The sequence below is a fragment of the Cyprinus carpio genome, chromosome B5 (assembly GCF_018340385.1).
Source record: "Cyprinus carpio isolate SPL01 chromosome B5, ASM1834038v1, whole genome shotgun sequence".
NCBI lineage: Eukaryota > Metazoa > Chordata > Actinopteri > Cypriniformes > Cyprinidae > Cyprinus > Cyprinus carpio.
Genome location: NC_056601.1, coordinates 16104825 through 16126633, shown reverse-complemented (window position 1 = coordinate 16126633; position 21809 = coordinate 16104825). Strand labels below are relative to the sequence as shown.

Below are 21809 nucleotides of genomic sequence, written 5' to 3'. Positions count from 1 at the left end.
TTTTGATTTCATGGGGTGTGTAATAAGTTTAGTATTGAGGGAAGAACTCCTAAGCAGTCATTTAAATGGACCAATATATATTAGGTTGTATTAAAAGTGTCAAGCTAACCAAATTATTTCCTTTCTCAAAAGAACTTACTAGAACATCTGAATTAGCCTTCTCATGTTTCATGTTCATTCGATTATATTTAATGGATCCACTGAATATATGGACTGTTTTCAGGTGAAATACACCCAGTATTGAGTTATAGCATAGGATGTACCATATCATAAAAAAGTGAATAAACCAGACCAAGTTCCACTATTTTAAATAGCCCCTTAGTAAATCATAGCAGATTGGGCTGAGCTGAAAGTTAACAGAGTGTCATTTTTATGTCTTAAACCAGCTTAGCATCTGCTATTTCTTTCCCACTGAGCTGAGCAGAAGATAAGCTGATAAACTAATGATATACTCTCAGTATGGTTTCAGTCAGCAAACAAACTGCACTTGTCTATACTCAGTGCAGGATGATTGGGGTGTGTTTTTTTTGAACTGTGTATTTTTACAGCTTGTTTATTGAGACCTCTGAGAAATGAGCACTTTTGCATAAGCCTATTTTATAGATATGAATTGCATGAATTAATACAATGCCTACGACCATGACATTTTCATTTGAGTTACTGAATCATCACTTGGTGAAGGTCCTAAGAGGCTTAATCCTTCTACTATAGTTCTTATATAGTGCTGGATCTCATCTGGTGTAATACCCAGGGAAGAAAATTAAGATTCAGAAATTTGGTCTGCTATTGTTAAACAGCTATTTCAATCATAATAGAAGTTCACCAGTACTAGCTCTCATACTGCAAGGGCAATTGAAAACCATTTAAAGGTCCAACAATATGAAGTGCTATGACATATATTACAATTTTTTTTTGTAAGGACTGCATTTTCTACTGACCTTCATCAGCTTCACATCTACTACTTGCACATTTAGTACAGTACATTCAGTTGAAAAGCAGGCAAGTACAAATGGAACACCACTTGAGTATAGCATGTAAATACATGTTCATATTTGTTTATACAGCTGTAAATACAGTACACAATACACAAACCTGTACATAAATCCTCTGTTCCATATGTTGTTTTTATTATTTTACTTATTATACAAAACATCTCCAAAATACTTGTATTGTGTACTTTATTTCCCCATTCAGATAAAATATAGCCAATATTATTACAAGTAGTACTGAAACAATCTGAACCTTAAGAGTCATTGGAAATATTGGCTGGCAGAAACACTATGACTCAAACATATTTCAGCCACATGGGCATTCATCGGATTACTGGTCATTTTGTAAATTTATGCTTCTGTTCAAATGTATGAGGTCAGTTAATTTGTTTAATGTTTTTGAAAAGACATCTGTATGCTCAGCAGTGCTGCATTCATTTGATCAAACATAATGTTAAAACTTGTTAAATGTTTAAAAAAAATTCAAAATTTATGATGAACAAAAAATGTCAAAAGAACAAGATTTATTTCAACATTATAAATATCTTTACTTAAATATTTTTAATCAATTTCATGTGTCCTTGCTGAATAAAAGTATTAATGTCTTTAATAAATAATAATAATCTTACTGACGCTAAACTTTTTAAAAGCAGTGTACATTTATAACTTTTTTGCAAACATTCATATCTAGAATGACACAGAGTTAATAAACTAAAACATGTATTATTCATCAGTTAGTTCCCGTTCTTCAGTTTGACTGGATGGGCAACATTCCAAGAGTGCTGATGTGAAGTCCAACAAGCTATTAGTTCTGAATAATTTTGATAAGGGTCATTCCTATGTGCTCTTTTACGGTAATTCAGATGGATTGTTAAATATTTATGAGGCTCTTTGTTGTGGTGGACACAATGTAAACATTATAGAAGACCTGAAATATCGTTCGGATGCAATCTCCCTCCACGTATTGAAACGGCATAGTATTGATATTATTCATTTTTGCCTTTTTGTCAATCAAGCAATAGCAGTTGCCTCCTGAATTTGCATGAATCGCAGTTAGCCAACTTCCGAACTTTTCTTTTGTATAGTAACAGACTAAACTGCACTTTTTTATTATACACCTCCAGCCTCTGCAGCCCCCATCTCTAACATTGTGTCCCACTGCACCCATCTCCTCTGTTCTTCGGCATGGTTAATCCTCGTCTGAGTGTCTCAGAGCAGCACCAGAGCAGGTGTCCATGCAGTAGGGGTCACTGCTGCCTACTGGAAAGGCCACTTGCCCTTCCCTCGGCTCTCTTCCTGGAAATATGGCAACCGATTTAGCACTTACCGCTACAGCCCTTCATGCCGGGATGCTATTCATCTCTCTCAGTATCCCCTGACTGAGAACTGCTTTGAGCCAAACAGGAAAAAAAAGGTTGCGAGACCGTGGGCCACGGCCAATCAGAGTTTGGCCTGAGACTAACTATAACAGCAGATGTTGTTAAAGGCTAGATAAAGGGTTAGGAGGTACTGTAGTTATAGGGGAATGTGGCACACTTGGAAGATTTTTAATGAGAATATCTTTTGGTTTTGGTGTTGTTGAGGAAGATTCTGAAGTTATTTTTGGTCAGCTATTTTCAGTGTGGGTGAGTGTGGGTTGTGGGTGTGTGTTGGGTTAAGGGTGGTGTATTAAAAGACGTGTGCACAAATGTAACATTGTCATTCAAATTCAATTACTTTGCTCTGTGGAAATGGCCCTATGTGCTCTGAACACTAAATCAGGTTAAGCCTCCACTGTCTCCCGGCTAGCAGAGCACTTCATCACTCACACGGCAGACAATGCCACAGCAAAGGACAATCCTTCCTCTCTGTCTGCCTCTGCGTGTGCATACTAATAGATATGAGTTGTAAAATCCTTCCAACATTTTTGTGTATCTGTTTGATCTCTTCAAAACCACCCGGTGCAGATTTGAAATGGATTTCACATACGTAATGTTAACAAAAAATATGTTTTTGTACAGTTTTGTTTCACATGCCATGCTTTAAAGGCTAATTGCATCCGAACGTATGTGATGTAACCCTTATGCTCTGCAGAGATTGACTTTAAATGTCTGTGTTGTTTAGGAATTTAGAGATGCCAAACTACATGTTCTGCCAGCAGACAGATATTATTAACCTTATAAAGCTTATTGGATCACATTTGATGCATGAATTTGACCTCTAAAATATCCACATGATCAAAACTTTGGAAAAGGAAAAAAAAAATGTTACACACAATCTATTGCCCACATTTTTATTTTTATTATATTTTTTTTTTAGCAAATAAAAGGCCTTTTAGTGTAATCTTTACCGTTTATATATATATATATATATATATATATATATATATATATATATATATAATATATATATATATATATATATATATATTATATATATATATATAAGTAAACATAAGAATAACTTCTATAATTTTAGTAATATTTCGAGATGCAATTAAAAAGAGACTGATATAGGTTACATTCTGTAATGTTGTTTTCTCATTAACCTTCATCCTCTGATGAAAACAGATGCTCTGTCTATGGCTGTTGTGTGTAAATCTGTATTGGGATGTGATGTTTTATGTATATCTAATATGTGTTTTTTATTAGGTGTTTTTTGTTTTTATTAAATCTAAAAATAAATTTTGATTAGATGATATAAAATATGAAATAGTAAATATGAAGGCCCTGAACTGTAGATGGGGAAGAATGTGAATAAAACATTATTTTGTATAGTTCCTTTTTGAGGGACTAATTTATAAAGATCATGCATTTTAGAGAAAAAAAATTAGGAAAGCACTGTAACTTTTTTTTTTTTGTGTGTGTGTGTGTTTTGAGTCAAAGTTGAAATTTTGTTTATAATTAATCAGTTATCACCCCAATGTTTAAATATTAAGTATGTTTTCAAGCCCATTGGTTCTTGGGTATCACAAGCAGAAAATGGTGGTTGAGGGTTAAAAGTGAATTTTGGAGGTTGTTGGATGTGCTCTTGTAATTAGAGCATCCACATGTGAAATTTATGAGGTTTTCCTTAAGGGATTACATCATTATTATTCTTTCTGATTAGAGATTATATGAATTCTGTAGCAGCATGTTTTCTTTTTTTTAGTATTCACCATGTCTCAGGGTAGTGCAGCTCACATGAGAGTGTTTGGTCAGAGAGCAGATCTTAATTGACTCCGATGGCTTCTAGTTGAGGGATCTTGATGTCAGGTATGGCAGAGTTTTGTTTACCTGACCTTGAGCCTCTCAGTGTCTGTGTCTCCCCGACTGTGTGGATTAGCTACTCTTCCCTTGAGGTAATCCTCTCTCTCTCTCTCTCCCGCACGCGCTCTGACAAGCACACACACACCAAACACACACACCAAACACACACACACACACACACACACACACACACACACACACACACACACTCTCATGCTCGCTGACAATCTCACACTCACACACGCACACAACAGATTTAATTGCCCCTCTCTGATCTAAAGTCTCACTCCTTAAGCTGCCTTTTTTATCTGGGTTTGATGTACAGTGTGGATGGTCCATATAAATTTGACATGTTGTTTTTGTGTTCGTGTTTGTCTGAATTTCCAAATGCCACCTGATCATCTATCTGTCTCAAATGCTTCTGTGAACACAATGGAACAAAGAGCAGGAGTTCTTCCAATAAAGAAGGAGCTGAAACATGTCTGTTATTAAATGCCCACTGCAGGTGCAAGGTCTAATTGTAGCAAATTACAGTGAATGTGCAGCGCAAACCGCAGTGCGACGCACCATCACCACAGCCCACGCCCCACATTCATTTGAGTGAACGATAAAGCTTTTAATACTTTCTGCTGAGAAAGAAGGTACCATAATTTGAGTGTTTTTTGTAGCTGTGCTTGAAAGGTTAAATGAGTGTGTTCTTGTGTCGTGATTTGAATTGAACTAAAGGCACAGAGATTCATATTCTCTCAGGCCTGGATATATATATATATATATTTTTTTTTTTTATCAACAATTTAATATGGGTAAGATTCAACCAAAAAACATTTCAAACAAAAAGCTGAGAAAATTGCCTTTTTTAGTCAAATTCAGAATAATGGTTGAAACAAATTATCGGAGATCAAGTCCATCAACACCTCCAAAGTTTTCACAGTCATTTAACCATTCATAGGCATCTGCATTTTTCTCTGTAAAACTAGGCAGTTTAGATTTGTGTGCTGTTGAATGTTTGGTGATAATTTTAGCTTACTTGTGTAGAAACAACTTCCATCCACTCCTTTTGGTTACACAGATCTTTTTTGCTTGTTTTTGGATCCAGAGATGGTGTACTATTTTTAGAAGGTCTGTAACAGTGTCCCCTAGGAACTCGATACAAATATTGCCAGAATAATTCATCCATGTGTCATAAATATCGGTGTGGTTAGGTGAAGTTGATAGTTAAGGATTAACAGAAGCCCATCTATCCTGTGCTCTTTCTTTCACTTCACTTGGGGCACATTTCTGAGCCTCAAATAGGCAAACGTGTATAAAATAACATGTGTCTGATATCAGAAAGAAAATTTTCATAGTAGGCTGAACTCTAATGTACTGTATAAAGATTATTTTTATTATTATTATTTTTTTTATTATTATTATTATTTCCTAATGATATATACAAATCAACAGATTTTTAAAATGTAAAAGCAAACATTAGCGGCCAATTTTGATTTTGAAGTAGCTATTAACTTAATGATAATTTGCCCTTGATGTTTTCAGCAGTGTGCTCTCAGGTCTTTGTTTGTCAAGTTAATGATAGTTAATGAGAGCGTTAAGCCTCTCTCACTTGAATTAATTAAAACATAATCCTTGTGATTGTGACAATCTCCTGCTATGACGATGGCACTATGTCTGACAAGGGCTTGTTTGTGCACTCATGCTAATAAAGCACTTGTTTGGAGAGAAGTGCTTAGAGCATAGTTTTCTAATTTGGTGGTATTTTTTATGATTTGTTTTTTTTTTTTTTGTTGTACTAAAATAGTAGTTTGAAGATAACCAGTTGCTTGTTCTACCAAAATACTGTATTCATATAGGAGCACAAATGAAATTTATGTAAGTTACAGTACATGAGTAATGGCAACGACTTAGTTCAAAAGATATATTAATCTCAAGCCAAAAGATATATGGATTTATTTTACATATGCATTCAGTGTCCGAAAATATGAGCAGGATTTAAGTCTTTGATTTATAAGGCCAGATAAGTTTAGCAAAATCGAGGCTGCTTTTGAATGGAAGCTTATCCTCCAAACATCAAAGCTAAGTCTTTCAGCTCCTTGATGACATTTTCGAATTTATTAAGTTATGAAATCTTTCAGGATCATCTTTAAGGCTTATTTCCACAGATCATGTCCTCAAACACATCAACACACATCACTCATTTGCTTGTTGAATGGTTTGCTTCAGTATATTTATTTACTGTGATGAAGTTTGGTTCAAACGTGGTCTAACCACATTCCTCACATACCTTTCTGAGCCACTAGCATCACAGACTGGAAATGCAAAGAAAATGACTAATAACAAAAAGGTGTATTTTCTTACTGTGTTTTACAAAAATATGTCAAAAAAGCAAATAGAACATATGTAGAAGCACCCCCCCCCCAAAAAAAAAACAAAAAACAAACTGACAATAAAAATACAGATATTATCTATAGATATATCTAAAGGGAAATGTAATGCAATTGTATTGTGGCAGTATGTGCATGCAGCTTAATAGTCATTTTAAAATGTAATAATGTCAGTGTTTTCTATCCCATGAGGCCACAGGAACTAGAGAGTCACTAGATTTGAAAAGAAAAGAAAAAGTGTAAAAAGAGAAAGAAAAAAAACAACAACATATTTTAAATAATGTTGGGGTCCAACATTGAACCTCACTGACTTTCTTTGTGAACAAAAATAAATTTTCAAACTACCAAAATTCCAAACAAGTCATACAGATTTGGAATGACATGGGAGTGAGTAAATGATGACAGAACTGAACTTTAGCATCCAAAAAGTTACACACTTTAGCTTTCTTCTTTGGCCAGACTCACATGAGTTTGGTCTTCTGGCATTTGGTCTTAGAGAGCTGAGGGCTTCCCTAGACCACACGGCTGGATTATTGTGACTGTTCTTTCTCATTTTTTTTTTTTGCCCAGAGTAGAATAGATAGGTGTTTTTTTTTTATTGGTATTTTTTGTTGTATCCTGTGGATGATAGGGTTGAATTTAAATGGGTCTGTGCTGCGGTAGATACTAAAGCGATGCCCCCATCATTGGTGAGCTTGGTATGTCTTGAAACATATCATTTTTTATCTTTTCCTGTATAAATTTCAGTTTCTGTCAGTAGCAGGTTTAATCTCACTGTTCAAACCCTCTGAGGGCCTTATGGTGTGGGCTGATGCTTAGGTCTAGTAGCTTATCATGTGTCAGTGTAAACGTGTTATTAAAAGAAAAGATGTACTCCTAACAAAGCAGTGTTTGGCAGGGGCGTTGCGTGGGGTTTTACACTAATTTACATTCTTATTGATTTTCTTGGCAAGTGTTTTCATTAACTATAAACTACAAACTGTCATTTCAACAGAAGGTTAACCGTACAAATGGTTAGTGAAATTAAACTGACCATTGTTCAACCTAACCTCAGGTTGCTTCAGTGCTGCTGTTCATTTTTTACGTATACTTTATTAATTTAATTTCAGAAAACAAGATGTGTGGGTGATCCGGTTTGGATAATTTCGAAATCCCACCAGCCACTTGTCTTTATTGTTCCTGCAGAGTTACCAGTCACTCATGGTAAAATTGCCATATTAGAATGATTCCTAAAGGATCGTGTCTGAAGTCTGAATAAATAGCTGCTGAAAATTCAGCTTTGCCATTACGGCAATGAATTACATGTTAAAATGTATTGAACAAAAAAAAAAGTTATTTTAAATTGTATTGATATTTCACAATATTTCTATTTTTTACTATATTTTGATCAAATAAATTCAGCCTTAGGTGAGCATAAAATACTTTGTTCAAAAAAAGTTTTTTAAAATCTCACAGAGATATAAGTTTTGAGATGTGTTGTGTATTTTTCTTTGTTTTTGTGTTTTTTTTTTTTTTTTTTTTTTTTTTTTGCTTTTTTTTTTATCCATCTAAGTTTTCATTTTAAAAGTCAAAACTGCTCCTGTTTTCTGAAAGAGAAATAATTATATATAACAATTTTATGCCTTGAAAACATTAGAAGTGATTGTGCATGCCTACAATTTCTCAGTTTAATTTTTCGTATTTTTTTTTTTCTTTCTTTTTCTTTGCCTCTCTTTTGTCTGTTTCAAATGCGACACAGAGTTCTGTGTTTTGGACTTGCTTGTGAGGGGTGTTATTGCTTTATCATCAATAGTTACCATTTTCAGTCACTATAATTTGATTACATGGGTAGAATGTTCTTCTAAGCTGTGAGAAGAGAAACAAATATAAAATAAGAAACTATACAAACCTAATAAAGGGCCTCATACCAGTGCATTTGAATGAGAGACGTTCCAGTAATTGCCTTTAAGCCTGATATAAACGATTTATTTTTCCCCCTTTTTATTTTTTATTTTTTGAGTGTTTTATTTTATGCTTGTTTTGCCCCTGTAGAAACGGGGGGATCTGCACAGATCTGGTTGCGAACTATTCCTGTGAATGCCCAGGGGAATATATGGGAAGAAACTGCCAGTACAGTAAGTACATGTTCTTGTTTTTATGGATGCTTCCTTCCCTGTCCCATTTCTTCTCCCTCAGTCCATCCAGTGGGCTTTGTATTAAGTGAATTTTGTGACAGTTCAGAGCATCTGTTTCACCGGGTCCATGGAGAAGTATGCAAGGACTGCTGAGAACAGACAGTTAAACCCACACACAAGACACATTGTGTCAGGGTGACCGGAGACGGGAACAGTGGGTGTGGCATCTGGCCTCAGAGAGAGATTTATTTCAAATAAAATGTAAATAAACTATTAAAAATAGAAAGATGTAGATTTGGACAACTTTGGATCACTTGCTCATCAATGGATCCTCTGCATTTAATGGGTGCTATCAGATTGAGTGTCCAAACAGCCGATAATCCACATGACTCCAGTCCAACATTAAAAGCTGTGTGTGATTTTTTTTTTATTTTTTTATTTTTAAGAAACAAATCCATCATTAAGACTTTTTCTTTAAATTTTAAACCTGATCTATAACCCATAATAGCACTTCCTCTAGTGCTCCCTTCCTGGGTTGTCCTCTTACATCAAAATCCATTAACATACTTGTTTAGAACTGTTTTGGACTGTACCATTTGTAAACATGCTTAATATATGCATATTTCTCTCTGATTCAGTCTAGATTATGAAATTTCACTGGAGAATGCAATATTATGGTTAAAAGACTCATATTTTAGCCAGAAACAATGGTTTGAACATTTTAATGGTGGATTTGTTCCTTACAAACACATAGCTTTTGATTTCACAACAGGTTAATTGATGGACTGGAGTTGTCTGGATTATTTATGGATTATTGTGAGCTCTCAATCATTACGGCACCTATTGACTGCAGAGGACCTACTGATGAGCAATTCATGTGCTGCTGAATTTCTTCTAATTTGTTTGAATGAAGAAACAAACTCATCTACGTCTTGGGTGGCCTGAGGGTACATTTTTTTTAGCAAATTTAAATTTTTAAGTGATCTATTCCTTTAATGGCGATGGTGACACGGTGGTGATGTTCAATTTGTCACACATCTCATACTATTCAAAACTGGAACCTCATGTCATTTAACCTTCCTCCTTACTTCAGTAGTCAACTCTGATGTACCAGGCTGATATTTTAACATAAGCTGTATGAAAGCTTTGATTTAGATATGATCAAACGCTTTGATGAAGTAGTATTTCATCACCTTTCATCACCATTGTTGCTGTTTTATCTAAATCATTTATATTGCTGCTGCTGTTTTGTTGAATAAATGGCCAGTGCACGAAAAGAAAGATGCAGGCAGATGGAGTGTGACTGAATGACACACACACACACACACAAAGAGAGAGAGAGAGAGAGAGAGAGAGAGAGAGAGAGAGAGAGAGAGAGAGAGAGAGAGAGAGAGAATCAGACAGAAAATGTCATTTGTTCACACTAGATATGCCTTATCACCACGAATCAAAGGGGATATTAGTTTTCTTAGGGTTATTTGAGATATCTAAAGACATTTATTAAATAGAGACAAACATCTCTATTATCCTCGCTTTTCACGGTTATTACTTTAAACACCAGCATATTTATTTATTAATTTATTTTTATATCAGCTTCCAAAATAATGATAAGTTGTGACCCGAATCTAACGCAGCTCCTAAACACTGAAAAACATTTTGTGTGTGTTTCTATGTGTCTGTTTGTCTATCTATCTATATATATATATATATATATATATATATATATATATATATATATATAGATAGATGGGAGAAATTCAAATAACTTGGACTGTCAATTTAATGCATGCATTTGGTGTGCTTAATTATAAATAAAAATAAAGAATAAAAAATAAAATGTCACAATTAATTCTACCATTGTAATTGTGTTCAAAAACAGCCGGATGGCGCACAACAGAATGGAACAGAATGCTTTCATCTACCACAGCAATGTCATTTTCAATTATTTTTGTTTTTTATTTGTATTATGTGCATAACAATACACAAATTAACACATAATTTGTGCATGATTTATCTTCATTTGGGGTTTTTATTTTTCTGAAGATTAGTTGTGGCATTAATTGTGATTAATTTGATTAATCAGCATATAATGCTATAAATCCAATTATTATGTTTTTTTATTTTTTTATTGATTGACAGCCCTAATAATAGCACACACACACACACACACACACACACACACACACACACACACACAAAAACACATACCAAGCCCAGGAAGATGTGTCACAACCTTCCTAGAATGAGTTTGACCAAAGCCCTGTCAGAAAGCCTTCACTCACGTCTTCCCACACTGCTAAAATCGATTGCCGCTAAATTCCTCCAGTCGTTTGACTGACAGTTTCGCTCTATTCATTTCACCTTTTTGTCATGTTGAATCACTGCCACCTCCTTTGCTTTATTATGTGTGGCAAGCTGGCACACTGCAAATAATTTGCATGTTGAAAGTTTAGAGTTCCTCTCTCTCTCTCGCACTTTCTCTTTCTTTGGATTAGGAATGCTTCTATAATAATAAAATTTAAAAATCAAATAAATCTGTTCAGTAAATTATAGTGGATTCAGAGAGTATGTGGTTACATATGTCGCATTGGCATTGCTTTCTTCATTAATTCATTCATGCATTCATTTGTTTTCTTTTTTATTATCCAATTTTTTTATTCTTACAGTAACTGTCTAAATACTTTTGGAGGCCATTTTAGATTGGGAGACCTCATACAGTAAATCACATATCAAATTCTGCAAGTGTGTTGAGAAATTTTTAATGGACTGAATTCTGGATGAACTTGTATATCATCTTTGCTCACATATTCAGACTGCATATTCTTGCACTACAAAGTCTCTTGCGCATAAAGCTGGGAATGAGTAGACTATCAATGAAATGTGTAGTTGTCTAATGACAGGATTTCTCACTGTTTAAAATGACAAAGTATGCAGCTCACAGCATGTCTATATTATTTCATACTGCTAGAAGGATCTCACACTGTATGACAAGTCATCTTGATGAGCTGTCAGAGTCAAATCAAAAGGCCATTCTTTATACAGCACTGTATTTACATGCTTTTGTGTATGCCATAGACAGCAGCTATTGGCTCAAGTGTTGGAGGCATTAACTGAAGTCTGCAGCAACAGTTTTTCTTTTTTGTTTTGTTATTGCTGTTGTTTTGTTGTTGTTGTTTTTTAAATGAGAAAAAAAATGTTCCCACAGTTTGCTCTGACATTTACTTGCGTGCTTGCTTATCATATGTATAAACTGCATATATTGAACATATTATCAGGATATTTGCATGTTTGCAGTTGCCCATATGTTGACAAAGGCACTCTGTAAATTGATGGTTTCATCTCTATTGTACTCAGTGACTTAAAATTAGTGTTTTAAAGTGTTTAAAGTGTTTTAAATTACTAAAATGTGTTGAGTAATTAGACTTGTTAAAAGCTAAAACAGAACAACTTGGTTTTGTCCCTTCTATAAACAAATCAATGGACTCAAACAGGGACAGTTAATTACATTTGTAAAAGGTTCAGTCTTTAATTTTCGTTCCCAACAAAGTTACCAAAAAATAATAATAATAATAATAATAATAATAAATTTAATTAAGGCCATGTCCACACGCACATGTGTATTTTTATAAACAGAAACTCAGACTGTGCCCAGCGATTCGAACAGCTGAGTCTTTACTCATCTTCAAAAAAATTCATAAAACCCCTAAAGACACATCTTTTTCGGCAACACTTGACCAACTAATACTAGCACTTACCTTTTCTTTTCTTTTCTTTTCTTGGAAAAAAAAAAAAAAAAAAAACATAGCTGCGTGTTCTGTACTAGACTAACCCTACAAATTAGAATACTTCATAAGACCAATAAAAAAAATTGTTGGCCTCCTGGAAAGTACAGTATGTTCATTTACTGTACATGTACTCAATACTTGGTAGGGGCTCCTTTTGCTTTAATCACTGCCTCAATTTGGTGTGCCATGGAGGTGATCAGTTTGTGGTACTGCTGAGGTGGTATGGAAGCCCAGGTTTCTTTGACAGTGGCCTTCAGCTCATCTGCATTTTTTGGTCTCTTGTTTCTCATTTTCCTCTTGACAATACCTCATAGATTCTCTATGGGGTTCAGGTCTGGTGAGTTTGCTGGGCAGTCAACCACACCAACACCATGGTCATTTAACCAACTTTTGGTGCTTTTGGCATTGTGGGCAGGTGCCAAATCCTGCTGGAAAATTAAATCAGCATCTTCAAAAAGCAGGTCAGCAGAAGGAAGCATGAAGTGCTCCAAAACTTCTTGGTAAACAGGTGCAGTGACTTTGGTTTTCAAAAAACACAATGGACCAACACCAGCAGATGACATTGCATCCCAAATCATCACAGACTGTGGAAACTTAACACTGTACTTCAAGCAACTTGGGCTATGAGTTTCTCCACCCTTCCTCCAGACTCTAGAACCTTGGTTTCCAAATGAAATACAAAACTTGCTCTCATCTGAAAAGAGGACTTTGGACCACTGGGCAACAGTTTAGTTCTTCTTCTCCTTAGCCCAGATAAGAAGCCCCAGGAGTGGCTTAACAAGAGGAATATGAAAACTGTAGCCACATTCCTTGACACGTCTGTGTGTGGTGGCTCTTGATGCCTTGACCCAAGCCTCAGTCCATTCCTTGTGAAGTTCACTTAAATTCTTTAATCGATTTTGCTTGACAATCCACATAAGGCTGCGGTTCTCTCGGTTGGTTGTGTATCTTTTTCTTCCACACTTTTTCCTTCCACTCAACTTTCTGTTAACCTGCTTGGATACAGCACTCTGTGAACAGCCAGCTTCTTTGGCAATGAATGTTTGTGGCTTACCCTCCTTGTGAAGGGTGTCAATGATTGTCTTCTTGACAAATGTCAGATCAGCAGTCTTCCCCATGATTGTGTAGCCTAGTGTACCAAACTCAGAGACCTTTTTGAAGGCTCAGGAAACCTTTGCAGGTGTTTTGAGTTGATTAGCTGATTGGCATGTCACCATATTCTAATTTGTTGAGATAGTGAATTGGTGGGTTTTTGTTAAATGTGAGCCAAATCATAACAATTAAAAGAACCAAAGACTTAAACTACTTCAGTCTGTGTGCACTGAATTTATTTAATACAATTTTACAATTTGAGTTGAATTACTGAAATAAATGAACTTTTCCACAACATTCTAATTTATTGAATTTTTTTTTTTTTTTTTTTTTTGCAGTATAAAAACCATTACGCCTATGAAGAGTCCACGTAAACCACCAATATCAACGTGTGTGTGTGTGTGTGTGTGTGTGTGTGTGTGTCATAGGAAATAGGAAAACAGTCGTCAATGGAAATAAAATTTAAAAAAAAAATTGTCAGTGGAATGAATAAAAGTTTCAACACAGTCAGATAATCCATCTCTTGAGAGAACATTCATCATTTTCATCAGAGTTTTGAAATCAATATTTGGCAGCTTATTTATTCCAGAAGGAGCTCCTTCTGCTTCATAAACAGTTATTCTCTGTCAACCATTAGTCAGTATAGAGTGCCAGTGAATGCATGGAGACAGGGTCATTGCTAAAATTCATGGGGCCTGAGACAAAATGTTTATGGATGGGTGCCTATTTCCACTGGCTTAATGAGTGGAATATAACATAGAGGACTATAGTGAGCGCAGGACAACCAGTGACAAATTTGTAGGGCAAATTGTGAACTTGAAAAAGAGGATGAATTTGTTTTATGGTCATCTATGTATTTATGTTTGCCATTCTATTTTTAATAGGCTGATTAACAGAGGCTCTTAGGAAGGTCTTTGGATACTCAACACTTGCACATGGGGACGGACACACCTGTATGCCTCGTATGTATGTGTGTGTTGAGATGGAGTGTTAGGAAAAAGAAAAAAAAAATCAAATGTCCAGCAAGGAGACAATCCTGATTAAAATGAAAAAATCTTAAAAAAAAAAAAAAAAAAAAAAAAACGTGTGTGCTTAGTTCGACCCATGCAGAGAGATATAAAGATTTAAAATAAAGTTCTGAAGACCTAATTTTTTTGTCAAAGGACTCAGTATTTTCAATAAAAGTAACAAATGGGAAATTCAGTGTTCAAAGGACTTGCTAGTTTCAACAGAAGAAATATAGATGTCCCAAATTGGAATTGGCAAATTGGAATAAATTGAGACATTATTCATTTAACAGAAAGTTTAGATGGAAGTTATTTGTAGTTGTGGTATCTTTAGTTGATTCTTTTGGTGATATAATTTTAAATGTTAATTTTTGTGAGTTTTTTAATGTACTTTTATGTTGTTATATAGCTTTATTTTTAGTTTCACAAGCTGCAGTTTTAGAGGTTAAGGTTTGTAGTTCTGCTCCAGCCTTTTAGAATTGTACCTTAAAATTTAACTTATGTTTTGCATGTATTAAACAAAAACATGAATAATCAAAACTGATTTCTGGTTTTATGCTTGTGGCTATGTCGCTTTTAATCTTGACAAGTAGGAGCTAAATTCCCAGTTCTTCCTCATTAGCACAAGCGAGGAAGATTGAGGTGGACTTCAACTCAATATATGGATTATATAAGTAGGCCTGCTGAGAAATGGATTCGGCTGTCACACTGTAGCATTAGTGATGGCCGCTTTCTGTTGGGCTGTTGATGTATGCTGAGGGTCAGTATAGAAGAGCTGCACGCTGCTGCTGCTGTGGTGGGCGGCTGGCAGGCAACTTATTCAAGATGGTAGATCACACGCCGTGCCTTGTGTCATCGCAAGTCACAACACTGCCAGAGAGAAAATCAGAAAGAGAGAGATCCACTGATGCTCATACAGTGATAGACAGAATCTCTACTGCCAGTAGTCCTTATGCTGCCAATAGTCCTTATGCTTCACAATATGTAAGTCACACTGAATGTTGTGTACCAGTATTAATAGGACTAATCCAGTGGTTCTGTTTTTTTTTTTTGTGTGTGTGTGACTAAACCTTAATTTTTTATCCATGGAACACAGAGGAGATGGACAAGGGATGAAAAAAAGATGACTGTAACTGTGAAGCTTTAAAAACTTATCATAATGTGTCATAAAAATAACCCATACTGTACTATGATTCACAGATTGAAAATGCCTTCCAGTTCTTGAATTTGCACACAGGATTCAGAATTGCTGGCTGGCTGGCTGGATGGATGAATCGATGGATAGACAGACCGATGGAGGAATAGACAGATGGATGGATGGATAGACAAAAAGATCGGCAGATGGGTGGATAGACAGATAGCTTGATAGATGGATGGACTAACAGATAGATAGAAGAATGAACTGATAGATAGAAGGACGAGTAGATGGATAGATAGACAGATGATAGACAGATGGATGGATGGACGGAGAGATGAATGTCATAGTTTGCTTGCGAGTAAATGAAAGCGATCTACGGTACCTTCTATTGCAGGGACAGTGTCATCCCAACCCTTTAGGAGCAAAGAGGTTATGTGCTTATAGCACAGAGGCACAATGGTGATTGAAGATTGACATAATTCCCAACCCCCTTCCGAGGTTTGAACCAATAAGCTGCAGCTAAGTAACCGGATTTTTAACCACTAAGCGGATAAAATAAGATAAAACTTATGTACTGTTTCTCAGAGGAATCACTTTTATATTAGTTCAGTCCTTTAACGTTTTGCTTTCAGTCTGCACTGGGCTTAAATTAATACCCCACAGAGAAACAACAGATCCACAATGATAAAAGATCTGTATGGTGTTGTTTTTGTGTGTCTTTTTTATTTTATGTTTGTGTTGTTAAAAAAATCTGTATGGTATAAAAAAAAGACATGGTGAGAGAGAGGGAGAGATAGAAAAGGAGACAGGATGCATTTTAAGTTTTTTTTTTTTGTTTTGTTTTGACATAATTGAACTCTGAATCCAAAGATTCTCAGCGAACAGAAATCTGTTGTGACTGTAGGTGTCATAAGTTTACTCTTGTGATGTGCCTGTTCTTTGATTCCTCACAAAACTGTCTTTGTGATTGAGGGATAAAAAAGTAAGAAGCAAAAGAGAAACTTCTGACTCCTTCAAAGAGCACCAGGCAATTGAGATGAATCAGTCGGGAGCTATGGAGTGCCAAGCCTGGGTAAATATTTGTATTGAGCACCCGGGGTAAAGAAAAGGCACTGGAAATGTCAAAGCCCAAATGGAATTGAAGATGTTTATCAACACGGAAATGTATGTGAATTTATGGAATTTAGGGTGTTTGTTAGGAAAGTATTTGCTATGCGGGAGGAGATAGATCCTGAAAAAATATTAATAGATGTATTTGTGGGGTTGCAACCCCAGCAACATTGTTAAATTACACAGAAATGGAGTGGAAAATGAGGGCGCGTGTGTTGGTGTTGTGTGTTGATGCTATGTGTGTGTTGGTATTCTATGGTGATGTTGTGCATTCAGAACAGGTAGTAGGTGGTGGACACACGAGTGTGTTGGTATTACAGTTTTGATCAGATGGGGGACATGAACATTTCATGTATTTGTATGGTGGAAAGTCTGAAACTAACAGAATGGGAATCACTGAGATGTGCTGATGACTCAAAACCCTATGAATAGTATACTCAGGCAAGAAAAAGTATGTGAACCCATTGGAATGGCTTGGTTTTCTGCATGAATTGGTCATAAAAGTTTATCTAATCTTCACAAAGTCACAAGTAAAACACAATATGCTTAACAAACACAATATGCGTAAGTTTACAACCCCTGACTATTATGCATTGTGTTTTCTTCTTCAGCAGTAGTGAGTTTTCACTGTGTGAGAAGATAGATCTCATAACTGTGACTGTTGTAAAGGCTGCATAAATGCAAAATAATCTGAAAGCCAAAGTAGGCAGTTTAACTGCTCAGAACCAACAAAGGACAAGCTCACAAACTCATTGCAAAAAAAAAAAACAAACAAACAAAAAAACATTATAATTGTTTGTGCATTTTTAGCTTAAGTAAATGTGACTTTGCTGAGGATCAGATGACATTTTATGACCAATTAATACAGAAAACCAGTAAATTCAAATGGGTTCACAACATGCTTTTTTCTTGCTACTGTATAATTATATATATATATGGAATGATTGCATATGGTTTTGAATTGCTATACAGTGTAATTTTAATGTAAATTGTCATTTTAAATGAATTAAAGATTTGATCAAAAGTTTTAAAGTTAATCTGAATTTATTTCTCCATATTGATATACATTTCAGCTGCTGTTATAATTATGCAGTTGTCTCACTTATGGTCAAAAGTCCAGTCTAAAGGTTTTGATGGTCATTTCATGATTTACATCCCTTGACCTTTTGTTCTCATTCAAAATCTCATCCATCTACGACTACGGCTATGTATTCTGACTACTTAAAGACAAACTTTATAATGTATACAAGTTTCTGAGCTATATGTTACAGAATGTTTCAGAATGTTTCTTAAAGGCAGTGTTATGAAGATAAAACTGCCTTTATCTTCCTCCACAGTTATTTTATTTCTCTGTTTTGATTTTCAACTGTTTTTAACTACATTTTAAAATGCATGCAAATTAAGTTTATTTAAACAAAAATATATATAATAATAATAATTATTAATAGCCTATACATTAATATTTTTATAGCATGTATTAATAAACTAAGTGCTTGAATAATTGAATCAGTCTCATAACTCTTGCCACAGGAGGTAATGGTGGAATGCCGTTGCACATTTCAGTGTTAAGTGAACAAACACACAAACATCCTCTCTTTTCCAGAAGGCTTGGAGGAAGTTCATGTTAAGGATGATGATTCAGCATTCCGGTATTGATTTGTTAGTTGGGTGACTAATCGCTGGAACCTTTTTAAATGGAAATGGACAAGGTTCGGTTGTAAGCAGCATAAAGAGGGATGTTTGTTGTAAGGATGTAAGTGCTAAAGAGGCTCTGAGTGTCTTGGTAATTCCAGTGGGACAAAAGAGAGAGATGCTGGTTTATAGTGCATAAATAGGTTTACCATGTTCTGTATACTAGAAGGAAGGAAGGAAGGAAGGAAGAAAGGAAGGAAAGCAAGAAAGAAAGAAATAAAGAAATAATTTAATTGAGCAAGGATGCACTGAATTAACAGTTAAGACATTTATATTGTTACAAAAATTTATATTTCAAATAAATGTTGTTCTTTTAACCTCCCCATTCATATATATATATATATATATATATATATATATATATATATATATATATATATATATATATATATATATATATATATAGTGTGTGTGTGTGTGTAATTACTCTAGGCTTCAATGTCCCAATTAACTATTATTATTATTATTATTATTATTATTATTATTATTATTATTTTAATTGCTGGGACGTTTTATTATTTTATTGTTTTTATTTTTTTTTTTTTTATTTTTTTGATTGATATAATTTGTTTCTAAATAATGTCTTTTATAAGCTTTTAAGCTGAATTTAAACAGTATAAACTGAAATATTAAAGCATTGTTTTGGCAAATATGGGAATTCTGATTTTTTTTCCTTTACACTTTTCTTTTTATGAAAATTTAGGTGGAAGTTGTTCACCCAATTAGATTTTAGCATGTGTGCATAAGTGACAGATGAGAAACGGATGCCTTTGAGGCAAGATGCCAAAAAAAGCTAAAATCGATGTTTTGAACCAAGAGTCTTTCTGAGACTTGTAGAATATCTAATTGCTTAACATTTCCGTGGAATTCATGCTTCTCCAATTAAATGTTCACACATAGGTATTTAAACACAAGCAGGTGTGCAGCCTGTGAAAACACCATGCTGACTTTAAAAATAAGATACAAGCCCTTAAAACTCTCTTTTTGGAAGAGAGCCTTGAGAAGAAACAAATCACTCCTTTCAATGATGAAGATTATAAGTGCATGGAAACATGTTCATTTACAGTTTGGCTTGTTAAGAGCTTTAGTATTTTGAAAATGAGAACACCAAGGCCAGCACTGCCCTTAATAAAAACAATATGCAAAACGGGATTCCTGCGGGTGGAATCATGGCCCCAGGTGGGATGTTGGAAATCAGCTCAGAGTCTAAATGAAAGGAAATAATTTCCGTAACAGATTTTTGTCCATTGGAGAGATCTCGGAGAAGCATACAAGCAAGGATAGTGATTCCCAGAGTGATTCTAACAAGGACGCAGACTCTGGATTGGGCCAAGGAAGCATCACAGATAGCATAGAGGCAGTGGAGGAGTATGCTTGATACATAAAGCATTTAGTACTCAGTGATTTTTCGAAACATTGTAAATGTCTTTACTGTCGCTTTCAATTTAATTTCATTTGTTTTGATGAACACATGGAATGATGGCTGTTGAAAATCCAGCTTTGCCATCACAGGAATAATTTGCATTTTAAAATATATCAAAATAGAAACGACGTCAAGAGTGACCGACTGAAAGGGAACCGCTCTTTTACAATATTGAAGATTTACTGTGTGTTTGATCAAATAAATGCAGACTATATGTTATTCCAAACTTTTGACCAGTAGTATATGATACCTTCACATAAAATCTAAAAATAATGACATGCAAATAACAAGTTTGTACTGAAAGCTGTTGTCACTTGTCAAAACTTTGTGTTCTGTAAAGTTGAGCAATGCTTGCATTTGTTTGTGTGTACTCTTTTAGTTTTAACTTTTCATTTGTTTTTAATTTTTTTTGTGTATTGAGCAGAATGTTCCGGTCCACTGGGCATGGAGGGTGGAATCATCTCCAACCAGCAGATAACGGCCTCCTCCACTCATCGAGCTCTCTTCGGCCTCCAGAAATGGTACCCCTACTTTGCCCGGCTGAATAAGAAGGGTCTTGTGAACGCCTGGACCGCAGCCGAGAATGACAGATGGCCCTGGATTCAGGTAACAGATTGACATGAGCAGATTAAGTCGGGATGAAGATCCATCAACAGTGAATGAACCTGTAGTTGACAGAAATCTTTTCTTGCTGTCAGCCTGTTTATCTGAAAATGATGATCACTGATAGAGTATTTTTGTTATGATGTTTATCTGAAAATGATGATCACTGATAGAGTATTTTTGTTTTTTTGTTTTTTTTTTTTGTTTTTTTTTATTTGCTTTGAAGGTTCTGCAGGAGTTCGAACACCAATAATATATTAGAAATATTATGCTGTGTTATTTTTTTTTGTTTATTTGTTTTTTGTAATTTAGTTTTGAGATAGTAATATTATTGATGATTTTTGTGTGTTTTATGTTTTTTTATTTTTTTTTTTTGATACACATAAGAGAAGTAATAATATTAATAATACTATTAATATTTATTTCAAAATTTGCTGGTTAGTTTATGCTGGTTAGTGCTGGTTGAGAATTTCAAAATTTGCTTGTTTTTTTATGGTGGTTAGTGGATGCTGAAAGAAGTGATTAATCTAGTCAAGAAGCCTTGTTGAAATACCAACACACCCAGTAGTTTGTTTAGGCACCACGTGTATTTTTATGGGGGATTGTTTTTATTAGGAGTTTTTTTAGGAGGGTTAATTTTGTTTGTTATTCAGACAATCACAGTTTAGTATTCATATGCAGTTTCTTCAGCAGAGTGCATTTGATTGATAATGCAGACAATCACAGTGGAAAAAGACGAAAGCGAGCCTGAAATATCTGGTAGTTTGATGCGATAGCATAGTGTGACCGGTGTGATTATCATCAGCTGGTGTGATTATCATCAGCTGCTCTGGCGCTGAAGCCAGAAATTGACAGGGCATGCTCACTTGTCAGACTATGAAAAGCGTCAGTGTATTTAACCATATTTGTTTACCGTTTGTTTCTCACACTGTCAAGAGCGAAAATTAAAGGTGGAGAATGAGCTAAAATTGCGGCAGGGAATTTATATCTGCTTATGTTGGATCATATCTTCTTTTTACGTATTTCTGCAGAGTGTGCGACATTAACCAATCACTCTTGGGATGAATTCTGTTGAGCTTATGAAGCTGCTGGGTCCAACACAGAGAGCGTTAGAAATAGTCCTTACTGGAAACACACAGAGGTTTGGTCAGTGTGTGTGCTGACCTCTCTGAAGCTGCAGTCATTTAAATTAGAGGCGACATTTGCACAGTGTCTGACAGTCTCTCATTGATTATAGGCAAACTTCACTGA

At 35.0% G+C, this 21809-nt stretch overlaps 1 protein-coding gene across 1 annotated transcript in view; it reads left to right on the top strand.

The window, feature by feature from the left end:
• Positions 1-21809, top strand: part of edil3a (EGF-like repeats and discoidin I-like domains 3a) — a 155727-nt gene that overhangs the window by 88261 nt on the left and 45657 nt on the right. Inside the window, 3 exon segments of the mRNA XM_042724613.1 lie at positions 3709-3730; positions 8617-8708; positions 20380-20561. Of these exon segments, the coding sequence (XP_042580547.1) occupies positions 3709-3730; positions 8617-8708; positions 20380-20561 (296 nt within the window).